This window comes from Nestor notabilis, unplaced genomic scaffold (genome assembly GCF_000696875.1).
Source record: "Nestor notabilis isolate BGI_N333 unplaced genomic scaffold, ASM69687v1 scaffold19470, whole genome shotgun sequence".
Taxonomy (NCBI): domain Eukaryota; kingdom Metazoa; phylum Chordata; class Aves; order Psittaciformes; family Psittacidae; genus Nestor; species Nestor notabilis.
The window spans coordinates 55983-72144 of NW_009910092.1; the positions used below are offsets into that span (position 1 = coordinate 55983).

Sequence of the window (16162 nt, forward strand, 5' to 3'; positions counted from 1 at the left end):
GTACACATCCCTATGTTTGGATCAGTTGTCTTGTAGACTGTAACTGCTTCTTGATCTTTCTCTCATAGCAGTGTAGTACCTGGGCAATGGCGTGAATCCCAGTTATCGCTAGCACAGCTTGCATGTCATTCCTAGCATTGTAAACATACAGCTGCCATTTAAACTTTTGATATGTACTGTCACAGCTGAAGTGGTGGAGACAGCTGGGAAAGGATGTGGAGGAGACAACATCAATACATAGTTCTGCATTGTTAAAAGAGTGATCTATATATATTTGTTTGTTTCCCTTTGCTCAGGTGCAGAGCAGCCTGGCAGACCTGGCAGTCACGGATATGTTCGGTCCCCGTCCCCTTCAGTTAGAAACCAGGAAAATATCCTGCAACAAAGGCCTAGTATTTTTCAAGGAACCAATGGGACGAGTGTAATCACACCTTTGGATCCTGCTGCTCAGCTACGTATCATGTATGTTTTATAAGATACTGTTCAGAGATACCTGTTCTAACATTTGTGCTTATTAAAAGGTGCATTTAGCCTGAGCAAAATACAAGATGATGAGGATATATCACTATTAGATTGCTCTTGGATTTATTGGAAATGATCTAGTGCATTTTCTCTAGTCCAGTTTGGGTAGAAATTAATGTCAGAAAAGCTTCACTTTGTTGTATGTGTGATATGGCTCTGATTCTCTTTTTCATGTGATATAATTGAGAATATTCAATATTTGCCAACAGGCAGCTCACCCCTGGAGCTCCCTCTATTACTCAGGGGTTGCCAGCTTCCCGTTACAATACTGCTGCTGATGCCCTTGCAGCACTTGTAGATGCTGCAGCCTCTGCTCCTCAGATGGAAGTTGCCAAAGCAAAAGAGAACAAGCATGAAGGCACCAGGGTAGAAGAGAATATGGGACGCCGGTCAGCTGTGGTTACTGAACAGCAGCAGATGGAACAGAAGACACTGGAGGTAGAAAAGAGGCCTGTCCAGTGCCCCTATACATCTGCAAACTTTTCTGGTGGCAAGTCCCAGGGACAGTCTTCAGTAGTCTATTCAGAGGCTGGTAAAGAGAAAGGACCTCCTCCTAAATCCAGGTACGAGGAAGAGCTGAGAACTCGAGGAAAGACCACAATTACTGCTGCTAACTTCATAGATGTGATCATCACTCGACAGATTGCTTCAGACAAGGATGCACGAGATAGGGGCTCTCAAAGTTCAGATTCTTCCAGTAGTTGTACGTATCTTAGTAACTATCTACTTCTTTGCTGTCTGTCTTAGCCTTTTAGGGAAATAATAAGATGTGAAATGATTCTGATGTTCCATGAAATACCTCTGCATAGTAAAAATACTTGATAGACAAATACAGTTTTTGCATATAGTGACTCAAGATTCTTGCAAAATCAGAATCGTTTGCTTTATTCAGATTCCCTGCTACAACAGGAAATGCAGGATAATAAGACTAACCTTATCAGAAGTCAAGAAACCTAAAATTACTTGATTTACATTGGGAACACTGTTGTGGAAGCATTTTTGTATCACCATGGTTACCATGAGAAAAAGATAGTGTTCTGACTTTCATTTCACTGGTGTAATTTTAATGGAAGCACTGTTGTTGCTGTGTAGAGGCAGCGGAAATTTTCTGTGATATTTACACCATATTCCACAACTTTTGCTTGATACTCAGTATCCTCCCACCGGTATGAAGCTCCTGGAGATGCCATTGAGGTGATTAGCCCTGCAAATTCACCTGTACCTACTCAAGAAAAGCTACAGCCCTATCAGCCAGAGACACCGAAACAAAGCCAGGCAGAAAGTAAGTTTATCTGCCTATGTCAATATTCTCACAATTATCTTGCTTATATTTACCAGCTCCATGAATTCATAAATATCTTGGGAGTCTTTAAGTGGCTGCTTAGCACATTCTTAACTTTTCAGAAACTTTTGTTGTAAGTATGTTGTTGTAGTGATCCGGAAAAACCAGAGCAAATGTATTGGCACTGACATTTGGCAATAGACAGATGCAGCTCTTTTACATTACAGGGTAGCTGATTTAATAAGAAATTTATTTCCAATATATTCTTTCAAATTCCTGCATGTAGGTGTTGATACCCACAATTTTTTACCTATTAGTAAAACTCAAACTGTTACAGAACAATTTGCAGGTGAGAAATGACCTGCAATTAGTCTACATGGTGCAATGAAGCTTTATTTTATCTATTCTAAATTGTAGGGCCTATATATGAAGAGGGAAAAGATGATTATTATACAGGATATCAAAACTCTAATGCAGAAACACTCCCTGTATTAAATTTGTAAGCACAGAAGTTTCAAACCTTGAAGCTTCAGTAATATCATCTTAACAGACTGACCTTTTCTTCTTCAACTAGATGACCCAAACAGGCAATACGAGGGGCCGATTCACCGCTATAGGACGCAACAGGAACCCCCTTCACCCCAGCAACCTCCACCTCCCTCTTCCCAAGCAGAAGGGATGGCACATGTGCCCAGGACCCATCGGCTTATCACCCTTGCTGATCACATCTGTGTAGGTTTATTTGCATGCATCTTTTCAGATGTGAAAAGTTATATTTTGATGATGAAAACACATGTTTTGAAACATAATACCAATTCTGTAATTATTAGTTTTATTTGAGGCTATTATACAATGTGTCTGAACTTAAAATCATCTCATTTATTGCAATCGGTCTCGTATTCATCTAGTTCATGAATACATAGTCTCTTGGCCACTGTCTGACCGAGATCTCTCTTCTATTTTCTTGGCCACAATCAGCAAATTATTACACAAGACTTTGCTAGAAACCAAGCAGCTTCTCAGGCCTCTTTGCAGCCTCCCACCACTACATTCCAGAATTCCACCCCTGTTCCAACGCCTGTTGCTACCCGGGCAAAGACATCAAATCGCTACAGCCCTGAGTCCCAGTCGCAGTCTGTCCATCATCAGCGGCCAGGAGCTAGAGTGTCGCCTGAAAACCTGTCTGACAAGTCCAGGGGAAGGTAACACATGTATTCAGTTTAACTGCAAATTTAATTAATGCCCAAATCTGATGTTTATAAAATATAGCACAGTAATCTTGATTCAGATCAGACATAGAGGTATCTTTTGGTTCTTTTCTTCAGCAACATCTTTTTTTGCACTGTTTTTGACAATTGCTTGGCTCCATAACATAGATTATAACTGTTCTACCTTCACTTCCTATGCTTGATTTCCAGTCTTTAGACGGACGATAATGTTTAATTACTTTGATAAAGTTCTTAGTCATCTTTCTGAGATCGCCAGACATACTAAAAAGCATGTAACATACATAACTAGACATAAGTAGTTATGTAACAAGTGGAATGCAGTTACATGTGTTAACTACTGCTTTACATGCATTAAGAATACTTACCTGTCTCTGAATTATGGATGTAGACCTGGAAAATCTCCAGAGAGGAGTCATGTCTCTTCAGAGCCCTATGAGCCAATCTCGCCACCTCAGGTCCCGGTTGTACATGAGAAACAGGAAAATGTTCTTTTGCTTTCCCAAAGAACTGAGCCTACTGAACAGAGGTATGTGTAGAGCTGAGTTTTAAAAATGTAATTCTGGATCTCTGTGCTGCAAACAGTATCTTTAATAAAGAGTAATTTAAGTGATTTTCCTCTGGCGCCACAGGCGAGTAGTTTATCACTGTTGATCCCTTTGCACTAGCATTCACAACCTGCTACTTGGGAGATGCTTTGGGAAGCCTGAAGGAAATATAATCTGTACGAGTTCTGTCTCAAGTTTCTTGGTGCAAGCAGTGGGTTCTATGTCATACCTGATAGAAAGCACTATAACAAAGCTCCTTGTTGGGTGCCAGTACTGTAAAACTGAAGTAGTTTTGGGATAGGTCCAATTTCTATAGCTTTTATTAAATACTTTAGGCTTCTTCTGCCTGCTTGGTTTCCTGGATACTGTCCTGGTGAAGTGTGGCAGAACCCAGGCTTCCAACGCTTGTGACTCTAGAGCAGCTTATCTTATGAAATAGCACTAAGCTAAGGAGTTTCGTTTCAGGGAGGTGTGAAGGTGGGGTGTCAGGAGGCCTGTGCATCGGGCAGCCCTGTTTCCCAGGGCTATTTGTCAGTCTCCAAATCTGCAACATAAAACTACATGGGATCCCTGGCAGACTGCATCAGGGCTGGTGTCTTCAAACATCTGGCAGATGCACCTTGGAATAGATGCTTGTTCTGCTGCCTGCTGAAGAAAGAATAGCACCCAGCAGGCTCACCATGTACTTACTTAAGGCTCATGCTGGTGAAATTGATTCTTTACTTCTTCTTTCACCCCTACCCTCTCCACTCTGCAGTTGCTGGTAGGGTTGGTACAGTCCAGGATGGATGTTTAGCTGGATGCGAAGGGATTTTTGGGGACGTGGCAGGGAAGATTGCACTTTTATGGGGTGGAGGTTTTAAATTAAATCTGATTTGCTGGATTACTGCTGCTTAAATGAACTCGGGTGTTACAAGTGAACATACGGTTGATCATTTTTATCCACTTTTCAAAACAGTGCAAGTCATTCAGGACCCTGGTACTAGCTTAGATTTTTCACCTGAATTTCTTCATGCTTTAGCTTGGGTTTTTAGGGCTTTTTTCCACTTAAAATTCTGTAGTTGGAATGCTACTGCTTTTATCATCTTTATAAACAGCTTAAACTTTGCATATTTTAAGATCTGAAGATAAAGTCAGTTTGACATTTACTTCAGCTACTTTTTTTACACTGTGACAGAAATTATGTGCAGAAAGTGTGCCAGCCACTGTGAATGTAAAATTGATAAGAGGTATGAAATACAGAATGTGGATCCCAGTCTGAATTTGTGCCATAGAGCAAGAGTGGCTAACTGGCAGCTCTTGAGCCAAATTCTAATCCACAAGTTGTTTTACCTGGTTTCTAAGAATGCCTGAAATAGCTTATTTGCTTGGACCATCTGTGGCAGCGTGGACGAGCAGACTTTAAAAGCAGTATGTCTTTTTAGTGGCATACTGGGGACAAGAGTGGGAAGATTGTAGATAGGAGCAGCTATAGGATGAGTGTTTGGACTTCTAGCTTAAACATTTCTTCACCTATCGATTCGCAGTAGAAACTTCAGGCAGTGTGCAGGTTGCAAAGCAGAAGTAGGCACCCCAGAGATAACTTCTAAGAACATCATCTCTGTACCCCTCTCCTGGCACAGAGAATGACACGATCACTTTTTCTGTTACCTGGATAAAGCACATGTTTTTGGAGAGTCATTAGACTTGCCTAGTCCCCAGAAAACAGGCTGAGGAAAGAATCTTGAAGTTCATGTGAATGTTGGTGGTTTCTGCCTGAGTGCTTTTGGAAAGATTGAAATGTGCATCTTGGAAAACATTCTCTCTCTTTGACACATGTTGGTCTTGGCAGGACTGACTCTCGCTCTCCAGGTAGTATAAGCTACCTGCCTTCGTTTTTCACCAAACTTGAGAACACTTCACCAATGGTAAAATCCAAGAAACAGGAGATATTTCGAAAGCTGAACTCATCTGGTGGAGGTGACTCTGACATGGGTATGCAGGACTTCCTTTTCCCTGAACTTTTCCAGCTTAAGCTTTATGTGATGTCCCCATGACAATGTCCCAAACTAAATGTTTCAAATAACACACGGATGAGTATACATCTATGAATAAAGAAGAAATATATAATCATTTATGACTAAAGAACTGGAATATTGTGTTAGATTCCCTCCCCCCCCCCCCTTTTTTTTTTAATTCTGGTGGATGTAGGACTTGTCACATTGAAGCTTTTTAACACTTAATTCAAGAGATGGAAATGGTTTCTGAAAACCATGGAAAACCCCACATAATTAACAAAAGAATTATTAAAACCTGACATTATTCTAGTTAACTTTGTGTCTAGTTTGCTTTATATCACCCTTAGCTATTACACCTTTTCCTTTTTGGAAAGGTGTCTTGAAATCGAATGTTTTGTGTTTTCTTGACCTTTATGACTGTTAAAAATACCCATTTTAATATAGTTTCAGTAATAGATTCTGACATGGTGGAATATGATACTAGAACTGTATTTTGGTTTTTCTCTTAGACACCTTAACAGCACTTTGTATCGAAATTATCAGTAGTGAGAATTAAAGCTGTTTGTGAACCCAGTACATAATAGAGACTGTTTATTTGAAAGTAAATGCTCTTGCACTGAGCAACAGATGAATCTCATTCTGAGTAACAAGCTGTGTCAGTAAGGGTTGCATTGTGTGCACAATAGATTTTGCTCTGTCGAAAGCTTTATGTGCATGTTTGGCACACAAGCACACTTTCCATTGCTGCCAGCAGTCTTTTCATTTATATATTGAATTCATTGTTACAGTTTAAAAACTTTATTCTCAAATTGGTCATCACACATGTAATGTTTAAAATTCATATTTAGCAAATCAAATGCAGCTTTGCATTTTTAAAGCATTTAGATTGTGAAATTTCACAAATTTACTTCCTGAAGTAACAGCCATGATCATACTTTTACCCTGGTATAGATCATTTTCTTGAGAAGACATAGATGTACATTCATCGTAGAAGACTGAGAAAGAAAAAGTGAACATTGAAAATAGTTCAAAAGTAATTACATGTTGTGCATTAGGACTAGAAACAATTACTTACAGTGATCACCACTACTGAGAAACTCATTGAAATGTTGTGTTTGAATTGCAGCAACTGCTCAGCCAGGGACTGAAATATTTAATTTGCCAGCAGTCACTACCTCAGGTAAGTCTTTCAGTAAAGAAAAACCAACGTATGGTTCAGAAAAGGTAAATCCATGTCATGTCTTTCATTTATATGTTTTGGGGAGTCCAGTAAATGAGGAAGATGATGAAAATTTAAAAGGTAATATCCTACATGAAAACTTGTTTCCTGTATTGTAGGAAAAAGAAAAATGACCAAAGGAGGCTTCAGAAAATATTTAAATGGGAACTTAAGCAGGAGTGATTTATTTCTGTATGCTCTGCAAATCTTACACAGAGAAATTGGTTAGCCTCTCACTTAAATAGAATTTAAATATAGTATAGTTGAGCTTATTTTATCAAATGCAGTTTACTTTATAAACTGGGGTATTTAAAATTCTTACTGATTTTTGTTTTTTCCTGTGATGAATACATAATAAACCCCCTCAACTTTCTATGAGATGATGAAATTAAATATAACCCATACTTACAGTATGTTAAAGAGGAAAGTGAGGCAGAGAATTGAATGGAAAGGTGGGAGAGAAGAGCTGCTGTTTCTGAATCTTGAGTTGTAGCACTCAAGATTGACTTTACATGATTTTGGCCAGTCACTGCCCCTTCTGGTACAGTGCTTCTTGTCTTCTAAATGGAGAAATTACTGATCTCCATTAATTTAGATGGAGGAGATGCTTTTGCAATAAATACTTGCCTCATATCACAATTCATAAGCCAAATTAGTATGAATTATTGAGAGAAGCATTCTTCTGGTCTTTTGTCTTACAACTAAATCATAGCTGCAGATCTTACTTAATATGCTCTCACAGTCAGCATGCTCAGCTTCCTCTGCTATGTAAAAAAAACCAAACCCAACCAACCAAACACACAGTTAAGATTTACCCTCTTGCAAGGATTCTGACATTCAGTGGTCCTACTGACACAGCTCCTCAGTGCTCGCTGGCATGCCTAACTTGTAGCCACTGTGAGCTGCCTTGGAGTATGTAGCTTTGCGCTTAAAAAATTCTTTTTCCCCCCACCTTTCTGCCTCTCTCTCAAACCTTTTCCCAAATCCCATTGTAATTTCTCCGAGATACGTTTTTTTTGCCTCCCCTCCCACCTTTCCCTGTATGTTTTCTTTTATCTCCCAGGTGCAGTCAGTTCTAGGGGTCATTCCTTTGCAGATCCTGCCAGTAATCTGGGTCTGGAAGACATTATTAGGAAAGCATTGATGGGAAACTTTGATGACAAGAGCGAGGAGCATGGAGTTGTAATGACACAATCTATTGCGGTAGTACCCAGCAGTTCCAGTGCTGCAGTATCAGCAAGTAACGAGACACGTAGGGAAGAAGCCAACCCATCACCAAATTCAGGTGGGTTATTGCAACGCCTAAATATTTCATGGTCTTAAAATAAAAAGGGTTTGAATAAACTTGATGTCATTGAAAATTGCTGGTTTTCCTCTGGAAAGAATAAGAGATGGTGCTCCCATTCACTTTAGTGGTCGTGGCTTTCAAAATAGTGCTGGGAACTTCAGGAGCATTAGCCAGTATTTCTTGGAGAATGACACCACTAGTGAAATAGGGAAGATATAACAGGATGTATTAGATAACTGAAGTTTCTCAGTGGTTTGATGTTTATCTATAAGGAACATGTGCCAGCAGGAGCTTGGACTGACAACATCTCCCTTCCTAAACATGGAAATATAACTTCATTATAGTAAGAACAGGGATTTTCTAAAAACACTGTGTCGGGAGACTAAGTCACTAATTCAGGTAAATCAGCATTTCAAAAGGCATCAGTGTGAAACTCCTGTTCACTGGTATACAGTAATTTATAGAAACAAACATGGAGGCTAATAGCAGTGTAACATCTTTGTAAAGTCTGTCCTTTCTGTTTCCAGGAGGGGGCAAGCAGAAGCTCATCAGCAAGTCGAATAATAGGAAGTCAAAGTCTCCAATTCCTGGACAGGGGTATTTGGGAAGCGAAAGACCTTCTTCTGTCTCATCTGTACATTCAGAAGGGGACTACCACAGGCAGACTCCAGTGTGGGCCTGGGAAGATAGGCCTTCATCAACAGGTGAGAAATGGGTTTCTTTCAAACTAAACACACCAGATGTGATTCTTGTACCAGTGTTATATGTGACTTTTCTGCATTGGTCAAGAGTTTACAGCATATGAGGAATTTCAGAAATAAGAGATTCTCTGCAAGTTGTCACAACCAAACCCAGACTGTCTTTCAGATATGGGTGTCTTGGAACAGCTCATGGTTTTGACTCGGAGAAACTTTCTTTTATTCAGGTTCAACACAGTTTCCTTACAACCCATTGACAATGAGGATGCTCAGCAGTACACCGCCAACATCCATTGCGTGTGCCCCACCGTCCATGAGCCAAGCAACCACTCACCAACAGAACAGGATATGGGAGCGAGAGCCTGCACCACTGCTTTCAGCACAATATGAGACTCTGTCTGACAGTGATGACTGAACTATGCAGATTCTTTTTGTTTTTTATTTGCGGGTCAAAAAAAGAAATCTATTTTTGACTTGGGCCCATAGAGACTTTCCAAGAGAGCAAGGGCCACACAATGAAGAATTGATGGAGAGTCCGTTAAATGCCTTCTGCACAGGCTGTGTGTTGGAGGATTGTTAACAAGAAGGTTGACTTACTAAAGATAAATATGTAAAGAGTTTTTAAAAAATGTGGACTATTCCTGTTCTACATCTATTTGTAAAGAAAACCGTAATGTCTTTAAATCATTCTTCTGTAAATAGAGAGTACTTTTTGCAGTGTTTTTTCCCTTGCTATAGTATCTGGTGTACTTATGTTCAAATCATTGCCTAAACTTTGGGGGTCATTTTGTAATTTTTTTTGTTTGTTTTTTTTAAGCATTTTCTCCAGTGTAGAGTACTCTTCATAACCCTAGCCTCCCTCCCAGCCTAGCCTAACCATAACCTAGCCTCCCAACCAGCCTAGCATCATTGCCCAGTTAATGCCAAGCCACCTCTTGCAGGCATTATGCTTTTATATCATTTTTTTTTCCCCCTAGACACACTTTCTCAGTGGTGATCAAGCTCTTGTGAAAATGTTGATTATTAAGACTGACCCCTTAATGAATTCTGTACATTACCATAGTCCAGTTCGCTGGAATAAGATGATATATTTCTTGGAATTTTAAATTCTGCCACATTGTAAATTTTTTGGTGCAGTTGGTTTTATTTAGCAACACTGCAGAACTATTATTGCATGGGTATGTTATGGTTCATTTTTAAAAGGTTATAAAAAGCAAAAACAGCTTCTGGAGGCATACCTCACTTCTGCACACTGGGAATTTTAACTGTGCCCCAAAAGCCTATCTGAAGTGTTTTCTGTTTCTGCATTGTATGCAGTCAAGACAGGCTACTAAATTTTACTGTTATATTTAACTACAGCAAATGGCTTATCTGAACAGAGGCTCTGGGTGGGTTGATAAATCCTTTAAGAAGAAAAACCTCTACATCCCAAGTTTAAATAAAACAAAATGCTTTTATAGAATAAGTGAGCAACATATGAGTCAACTACTTGGCTTCTGTTACAGCCGGTTTGAAATAGGTACTGTGATTTTTACCTTCCTCCAGTCTGATTTTAAAATCTTTATGTAATAATTATTTTAAAGTCTGCATCCCAATCCCTGGCCCTGTAAGCAAGCTTTTGGTGGAAGTCCTTACAACTGCTTGGCTTAACTCCTAAAGTGTGCAATACTGTTAGGGTGATTTTTAAATTGTATATGGTACTAGGAGTCTCCTTAATCTCTCATCTAGCAATGCCTGCTATGCTATGCTTATAGCTCATGTATGCATACATCTGGTTAGTGATACCACAGGGTGTCCTGACATCTGTCTTCAAAAGCATCTTATTTTTTGCTGCACTGACCTCAGGAAGTGAACTGAAATCTTCTGGGGTAGAAGGACTGATTTACAGATAGCACTGAGCTGGGGGGGTGGCACTGTCTGTCAGATTCGAAACTGCTTTTGCATCTCATCCATGAACAGAGTCCTTGCCTGGAAGTTATTTTCCAGTCAAAATATTTTTAATTTAACCCTGTATTTGTGACATGTTGTATGGAAGCTCTGCATCTTCCAGGAGGACTGTAAGGTCCAGTTACAAACAGGAAGTAAAGAACTACTTACCAATACAAATTCACTCTGAGTACTCAAGAGGAAAGCCTTTTTATCCCAAGTGTGGGAAAGAAAAAGATCCCAAGGAACTCATTTGGAAACTTGACACTGTGTTGCAAATACAGAATTATTTTGCTACTTTGTTTAAACTGTGTCAGAGTAGATCAGTTGGCAGTCTTAAACCTCCTTCCTGTCTTTCTCTAAAAAAGACTTTTCTCACCCTCCCATCCTTTACCCTTTTAGCTTAACATAGTGAAGTTTTCATCTTGTCTGTAGACCTGTGCGCTTATTTTAACTTTTTTTGTTCCCACAGCAACATATACTGGAAAACAAGTTGTTCTGCCCTTTTTGTAGATCTAAATTTGGAGTGGAGAGTTCAGTTCCATTCTAAAACTCACTTGTTCTCACTTTCCTAGTGTAACAAATACAATGTGAAAGAGGCATGTACAGACAAATGTCTTTGCTAACTGTAAGTATAGCATGTTCATTGCAAAGCTTCATGTTATTGCTGCTGCAGCAGCAAGATTCCCAAAGTAGGATAGTCACTTTCTCCTAAGATTCAGCTTGAGTGGCATTTGCACATAAAATGTTGCTGCTTTTTTGTTTGTTATCCAAGTTCTAACTTCTCCAGTGTAAAAACCTCTCCAGAGCCTAAGTTAGGGTTTACCACAATTCCAGTGATCTCCAAGTATGGAATTACATCTGCCCTATTTCAAACAGGAAGGTGTTTGTAAGTCATGTTTACAAAGTGTAGTTTACTACAAATTTTTAACTGATTTCTGATCAGCGCTTTCACAATGCTTCATCTTGATATGTTTCGTGATTCTGATATGAAATCATTTAAGACTTGAAAAACCCATGCATCATAAACCAACTTTTTTTTTTCCACACAATGTCTTCAGTAGACAGTGACTTCTGGATTCAGACCAATCAATAAAGGGGATCAGTTCTCCATTTGCTTTTCCTGTGTCTCCCTCTTGTTTTGTAGCATCACGCTCTGAGAACAGGCAAAACACTTCCCTTAAGGAGTGCTACAGAGTTCCCAGTTAACACTGCTGGAGTGGCTAAGGTCTGCCATTTCAAAAACAGAACCCAGAACTTTGAAGAATGTTGGTTCTACTGTGTCAGAGCCTTTCTGGTAGTGTAAGCATGCCTGTAACAGCCGTATTCTTACTTCCTAGCTTGCTGAGAACAAAGCTGTACATGTGACTTATTCCAGCTTTGATGAACATCTGCTCTAGAAAACCTGCGTGCTGCCTTTTAGCTCAAAGTTAAACAGAGCTGAAGCCACTAATGCTACTGTAAGTAAACTAATGATAATGCAATTAACATTAAGGGTGGTACCAACCAGCTGAAGTTCTTACAAATGAGAGGTTAAAATAATGCGTGGTTAGTGACAGAATTAGTTAGTTCTGTTCCATCCTAGTTAAGTACAGATTTGGTATCTTCTGATGTAATCCTCCTTTAACATCAGGCTTCCCTGCAGGGTAGTACTGAAACATTCTGTTATATGAGCAGGCTGTTCATCCTAGAGTCACGTGTAGTTTACAGACCTGATGGTTTGTATATACAGCCTTTTCCACCAGGAGCCTCAGCATTCCAGCACTGACCTATCCAAGAGAGGAGGACAGCTTTGGCACTTGCTGTGCTCTTGACTGGGGTAAGGTGGCAGAGTGATTCATTTCTGACGATAGCTCTGCTTGGTAACATAGTCTCACCCCTCCTCACAGAGCACATGTTCTATCTTTGGATGCTAAATGATTTGAAGAAAAGCACTGGATCTTCAGGTAACCTGCTTGAAAAGGACATGGAGGTACAGTTCTGTCATAGTACAGGTATAGCCTGGGAAATGCTCTACCTAAGTTAATAACGTGCTGAATTGCAGCACTGATGCAAGCACACCCTGCTGTGGTAGCCAGCATGTAGAGTTGAGACAATTCCTGCCTGTTTGCAGACTGCATCACAAATCTACACAGTTAAGATTTCACAACTTTATTTTGGGCTAAGTTGTTAGGCAATAGCAGCCCTTCTTGTTACGCAGTCCTTAAACTCCTTGCTGTTTCCCTGGAGAATTGCACCAAGGCTGCTTGTACTGACCAGCCCTTGCTGCTGTTGGCCACCTCAAGGTCAGACTCTGTGGCCAAACTTACTTGGAGCCCTTTCTCCTCTTAGCCAGCTCAGCTAGTTCTTCCTGGATATGCTGAACAGAAGCAGCATCTCCCTTCTGTTGTGCCTGCTTGAGAGCTTCTTTGTACACTTGTTTTGCTTGCAGAAAGTCCTCTGTAGCAAGAGGAAAAAGAGGTGTTTTCAGAGTCCCCTCCTGAAGCTGACCATATGCAAAGGACAAGCAAGGACTACTGGAACACATCAAGAACTAGATAAGTTCATAAAACATCCAGCGCTGGTGCCAGTTATGAGAGCAAGACAGCAGCAATGATGATGGGACAAGGTGCTGCTTCAGCATTAAGATTTCACAGAAACAAGTCTGCAGCATGTCTTCTGTTCCTCTGGAGCCAGTTATTGCCCATACAGGACAAGGGAAACAAGATCCCTTGGCAACCTTTTGAGTCAGATGCACCAATACTGCATTTATCTTGGACAGGATCCTTCAGAAGCTGAGTTCCATATGAACACCACACAGATTGCTACACAAAGTCAGCAGACCTACTGCTTAAACTACAAATAGCAACACAAAAATAACACTATACTTCGATCCTACAATACAGGTGTCTGCAGTCAGCACAAGCCCAGTGACAGAAGCCAGACATTTATCTACCTACCTTTGTGCATCAGAATTGCTGCAAGGTTGTTCAGCACCATGTGCTCCTCAGGGTGTTGAGTCTCCTTTGCCAGCTCTGCTGCCCTCTTCACATAGGAATACGCCTCATCATGGTGGCCCTGAGCATCCAGTACAGTTGCCAAGTCGCTCATCAGGACCACAGTCTGCACCAGGACAGAAAAGGAAACCTCAGAGCAAGACCTGTGCAGAAGTCTAGGGCATCACAAGTACCACATTCATAACCCCACCACACTAGTAAAAACAGCATTTCCCAGAGGAGCTTTCAGTAAGTGTCTTGTATTTCTGTATTAACATGCTGCATGTTCACTCTTCCTGGCAAGGAAGCAGAGCCCAGTTTAGTGCTGTGTATGGTTGATACCAGCAAAACTGCTTTTAAGGCTGCCTCATTCCCTAGGAGCTAAAGTAGTCCCCTATACAAGTCACCTGTGGATGAGTCTCTCCCTGAATATCTTTTGATATCTGCAGAGCCTTCTCGTACATTTTTTGGGCCGCTGGGAGCTGGTTAATGTTTAGGAGATAGCGAGCATAAGAGTCTAGGCTCATCCCAAGCAAGAGACGGGTGTTGGCCTTTTCTTCAGCTGCAAATAGAGAGGAGTGGAAGTGATCACTTCTACAAGATTAAGCATGAGTCTCCATCCTACAAAAGCAGGAAACTCATGCAGCATGAAGACAATGGATTGATGTGAAGATGGTGCTTAGGCAATACGGAAAGCAACATCAAAGAGAAATGGAGAAAAGATAATGAGAAGCCTTTGGCAGACAAGGCAGTCCCACCTGGTAACACATCCTCAGGCAAGTCCTTCTGCTTGGCAATCTTCTCCTCTAAGGTGAGGATGCAGAACTCGTATCCAGCCAGGGCTAATTTGTGCCTGCAAAGTGCAACAACTGAGAAAAGCAAAGCAAAGGTCCTTCCATCCCTGAAGGGACGAATGTGAACACCTTCTATCCCTCATTCTAGAGGGCCTGCAAGACAACTTTTTGCCTTCACAGGACCCTTTTTGCCCTCTGTGCTCACTTCCATGGCCTGGACGCTTCTCTTGGGGGATCCAAGAGGTGGAGAGGGCCCCTCCTCCCCCAGACAAGGCCAGCTAAGACAACCCATGCCAATGCTCCACTGAAAAATCCACAAATCCACATTGCACAGGAAAGAAGGCTTTTAAGTGATGTCTCTATGGCTACTTCTGCCCTAAGCTGGGCAGGTCCTAACAGCAAGCTGTAGCAAACCCTGCTACATGACTGTGAGTAGGCAAATACCATGCCTGTGGGAACCTTTATGCTGATGGCATCTTGTCACATCAAAGCTTCCTCAGGCACTCTATTCTCTGACACCACTGCCACTGTGAAGCTGAGATGAAAGCAAAAGATGCCTTTAGCAAGGAACTCACTGTTTCTGAGCAGCATAGATACTGGCCAGCTTGAGGGACATCTCAAGGATTGCATTGTCATCCTGCCAGGAGGACACACAATGCAACTGTTATTCTTTTTGCATCTCCCCAATAGAAACATTACTTTGTCAGAGAACAAGTTTAGACCTTAAAAATCCCCATCCTGTTCTCTCCAGTGCTACCATCCGTTTAAGGAAGTTCCTGAGAAGCCAGCAAGCTCATACCTAGTATTGCTGACTTCCAGTAGGAGGTATTACAGCACAAGAAATAGACTAAAGAGACATGCACCACTTTCTGCTGAAAGCCTTTATTTATCAGAAGAACATACCTCTTTCGTGTCCCCTGCAAGCAAATAGCTCATACTTGCTTTGTAGAGCTTTTCTGCCTGAAATGAGAATTTTGAAGAGGACACTGGGGAATAATGGCACTTAAAAGATCCCTACCCTTTACAAAGGCAGACTACTGGGAGAAACCTGTCTTAACAGTTTGTGGCATTTACATTCTATGTCAAAACCAGGTTGAAGTGAAAAGCTAACCAGAGTCCAATGTACTAACAACTAGCAGGTCCCTTCAGTTTCCACTTTAGGATTGCTACATCAGCCATGTGTCTACCACATCTTTGTGCCTTCAGGGCTTTCCCAGGTTCCTCTTGGGACAGCCATCTAAACATTTGACTGTGGCATTTGACAGTAAGAAGTATTCCTTCCCTTCAGCACCATGCTGGAGCTCAGAAACTAACTGCAAAAGCATCTTTCTTAGCAGAACATGCTCTACAGGACTGTAGTTCCAAGGCAGATTGCTCTGCTTTTTACTGGGAGGCCTCTGCCTCACAACTCCCAGCCCCTGCACAAGATGTCAGCCTCAAAACTCAGAGGGAAAAGAACAGTTACTCACATTATCCAGCTGTCCCTGCATGAAGGCCACGTTTGCCATCTGGAAGAGATGCAGAGTGCTGAAGCTCCACAAAGACTGCACGGACTTGCCTCACTCAACACAACTGCTTTTCCTTCTACCTACAGCTCCACCACAGCCCCAGCAATACACCCCGAAGGGACCTCAGAGCCCCACAGCACCTTTTAACGTGAACTAGACACGACACGGGGTGGCCCCTC

The 16162-nt window shown here is 41.2% G+C and overlaps 2 protein-coding genes across 5 annotated transcripts in view; one reads left to right on the forward strand and one right to left on the reverse strand.

Moving 5' to 3' along the window:
• Positions 1-9878, forward strand: part of NCOR1 (nuclear receptor corepressor 1) — a 51888-nt gene extending 42010 nt beyond the window's left edge. The window contains exons 33-44 of one of the 4 annotated variants that reach the window (XM_010024329.1): positions 1-14; positions 297-462; positions 732-1225; positions 1676-1804; positions 2379-2536; positions 2783-3006; positions 3422-3559; positions 5410-5552; positions 6702-6755; positions 7858-8079; positions 8610-8786; positions 9008-9878. The exon at positions 1-14 is cut by the window's left edge and continues 193 nt beyond it. In XM_010024329.1, coding sequence (XP_010022631.1) covers positions 1-14; positions 297-462; positions 732-1225; positions 1676-1804; positions 2379-2536; positions 2783-3006; positions 3422-3559; positions 5410-5552; positions 6702-6755; positions 7858-8079; positions 8610-8786; positions 9008-9195 — 2107 coding nt within the window. In that variant the 3' untranslated portion in view covers positions 9196-9878. Of the gene's footprint in view, positions 15-260; positions 463-731; positions 1226-1675; positions 1805-2378; positions 2537-2782; positions 3007-3421; positions 3560-5409; positions 5553-6701; positions 6756-7857; positions 8089-8609; positions 8787-9007 lie in introns of all 4 variants that reach the window. The other 3 variants (XM_010024344.1, XM_010024322.1, XM_010024337.1) reach the window with 3 other exon arrangements.
• A 2963-nt stretch (positions 9879-12841) lies between these two features.
• On the reverse strand, positions 12842-15983 carry TTC19 (tetratricopeptide repeat domain 19). The gene is made up of 7 exons (XM_010024310.1): positions 15945-15983; positions 15379-15435; positions 15051-15112; positions 14440-14534; positions 14089-14243; positions 13646-13808; positions 12842-13145 (listed from the first exon to the last, which is right to left on the reverse strand). Exons 1-7 carry the CDS (start codon positions 15981-15983, stop codon positions 13012-13014), a joined length of 705 nt encoding a protein of 234 aa, XP_010022612.1. The 3' UTR covers positions 12842-13011.
• Positions 15984-16162: the final 179 nt, after the last annotated feature.

What these genes read in the sequence shown, in the direction of transcription:
- TTC19 (XM_010024310.1), bottom strand. Translation starts at nt 15,983, where the DNA reads ATGGCAAACGTGGCCTTCATGCAGGGACAGCTGGATAAT. An exon ending in ATCTATGCTGCTCAGAAACA is followed by an intron (nt 14,535 to 15,050) that starts GTGAGTTCCTTG and finishes TGCACTTTGCAG; the next exon opens with GCACAAATTAGCCCTGGCTG. An exon ending in AGGGAGAGACTCATCCACAG is followed by an intron (nt 13,809 to 14,088) that starts GTGACTTGTATA and finishes GTCCTGGTGCAG; the next exon opens with ACTGTGGTCCTGATGAGCGA.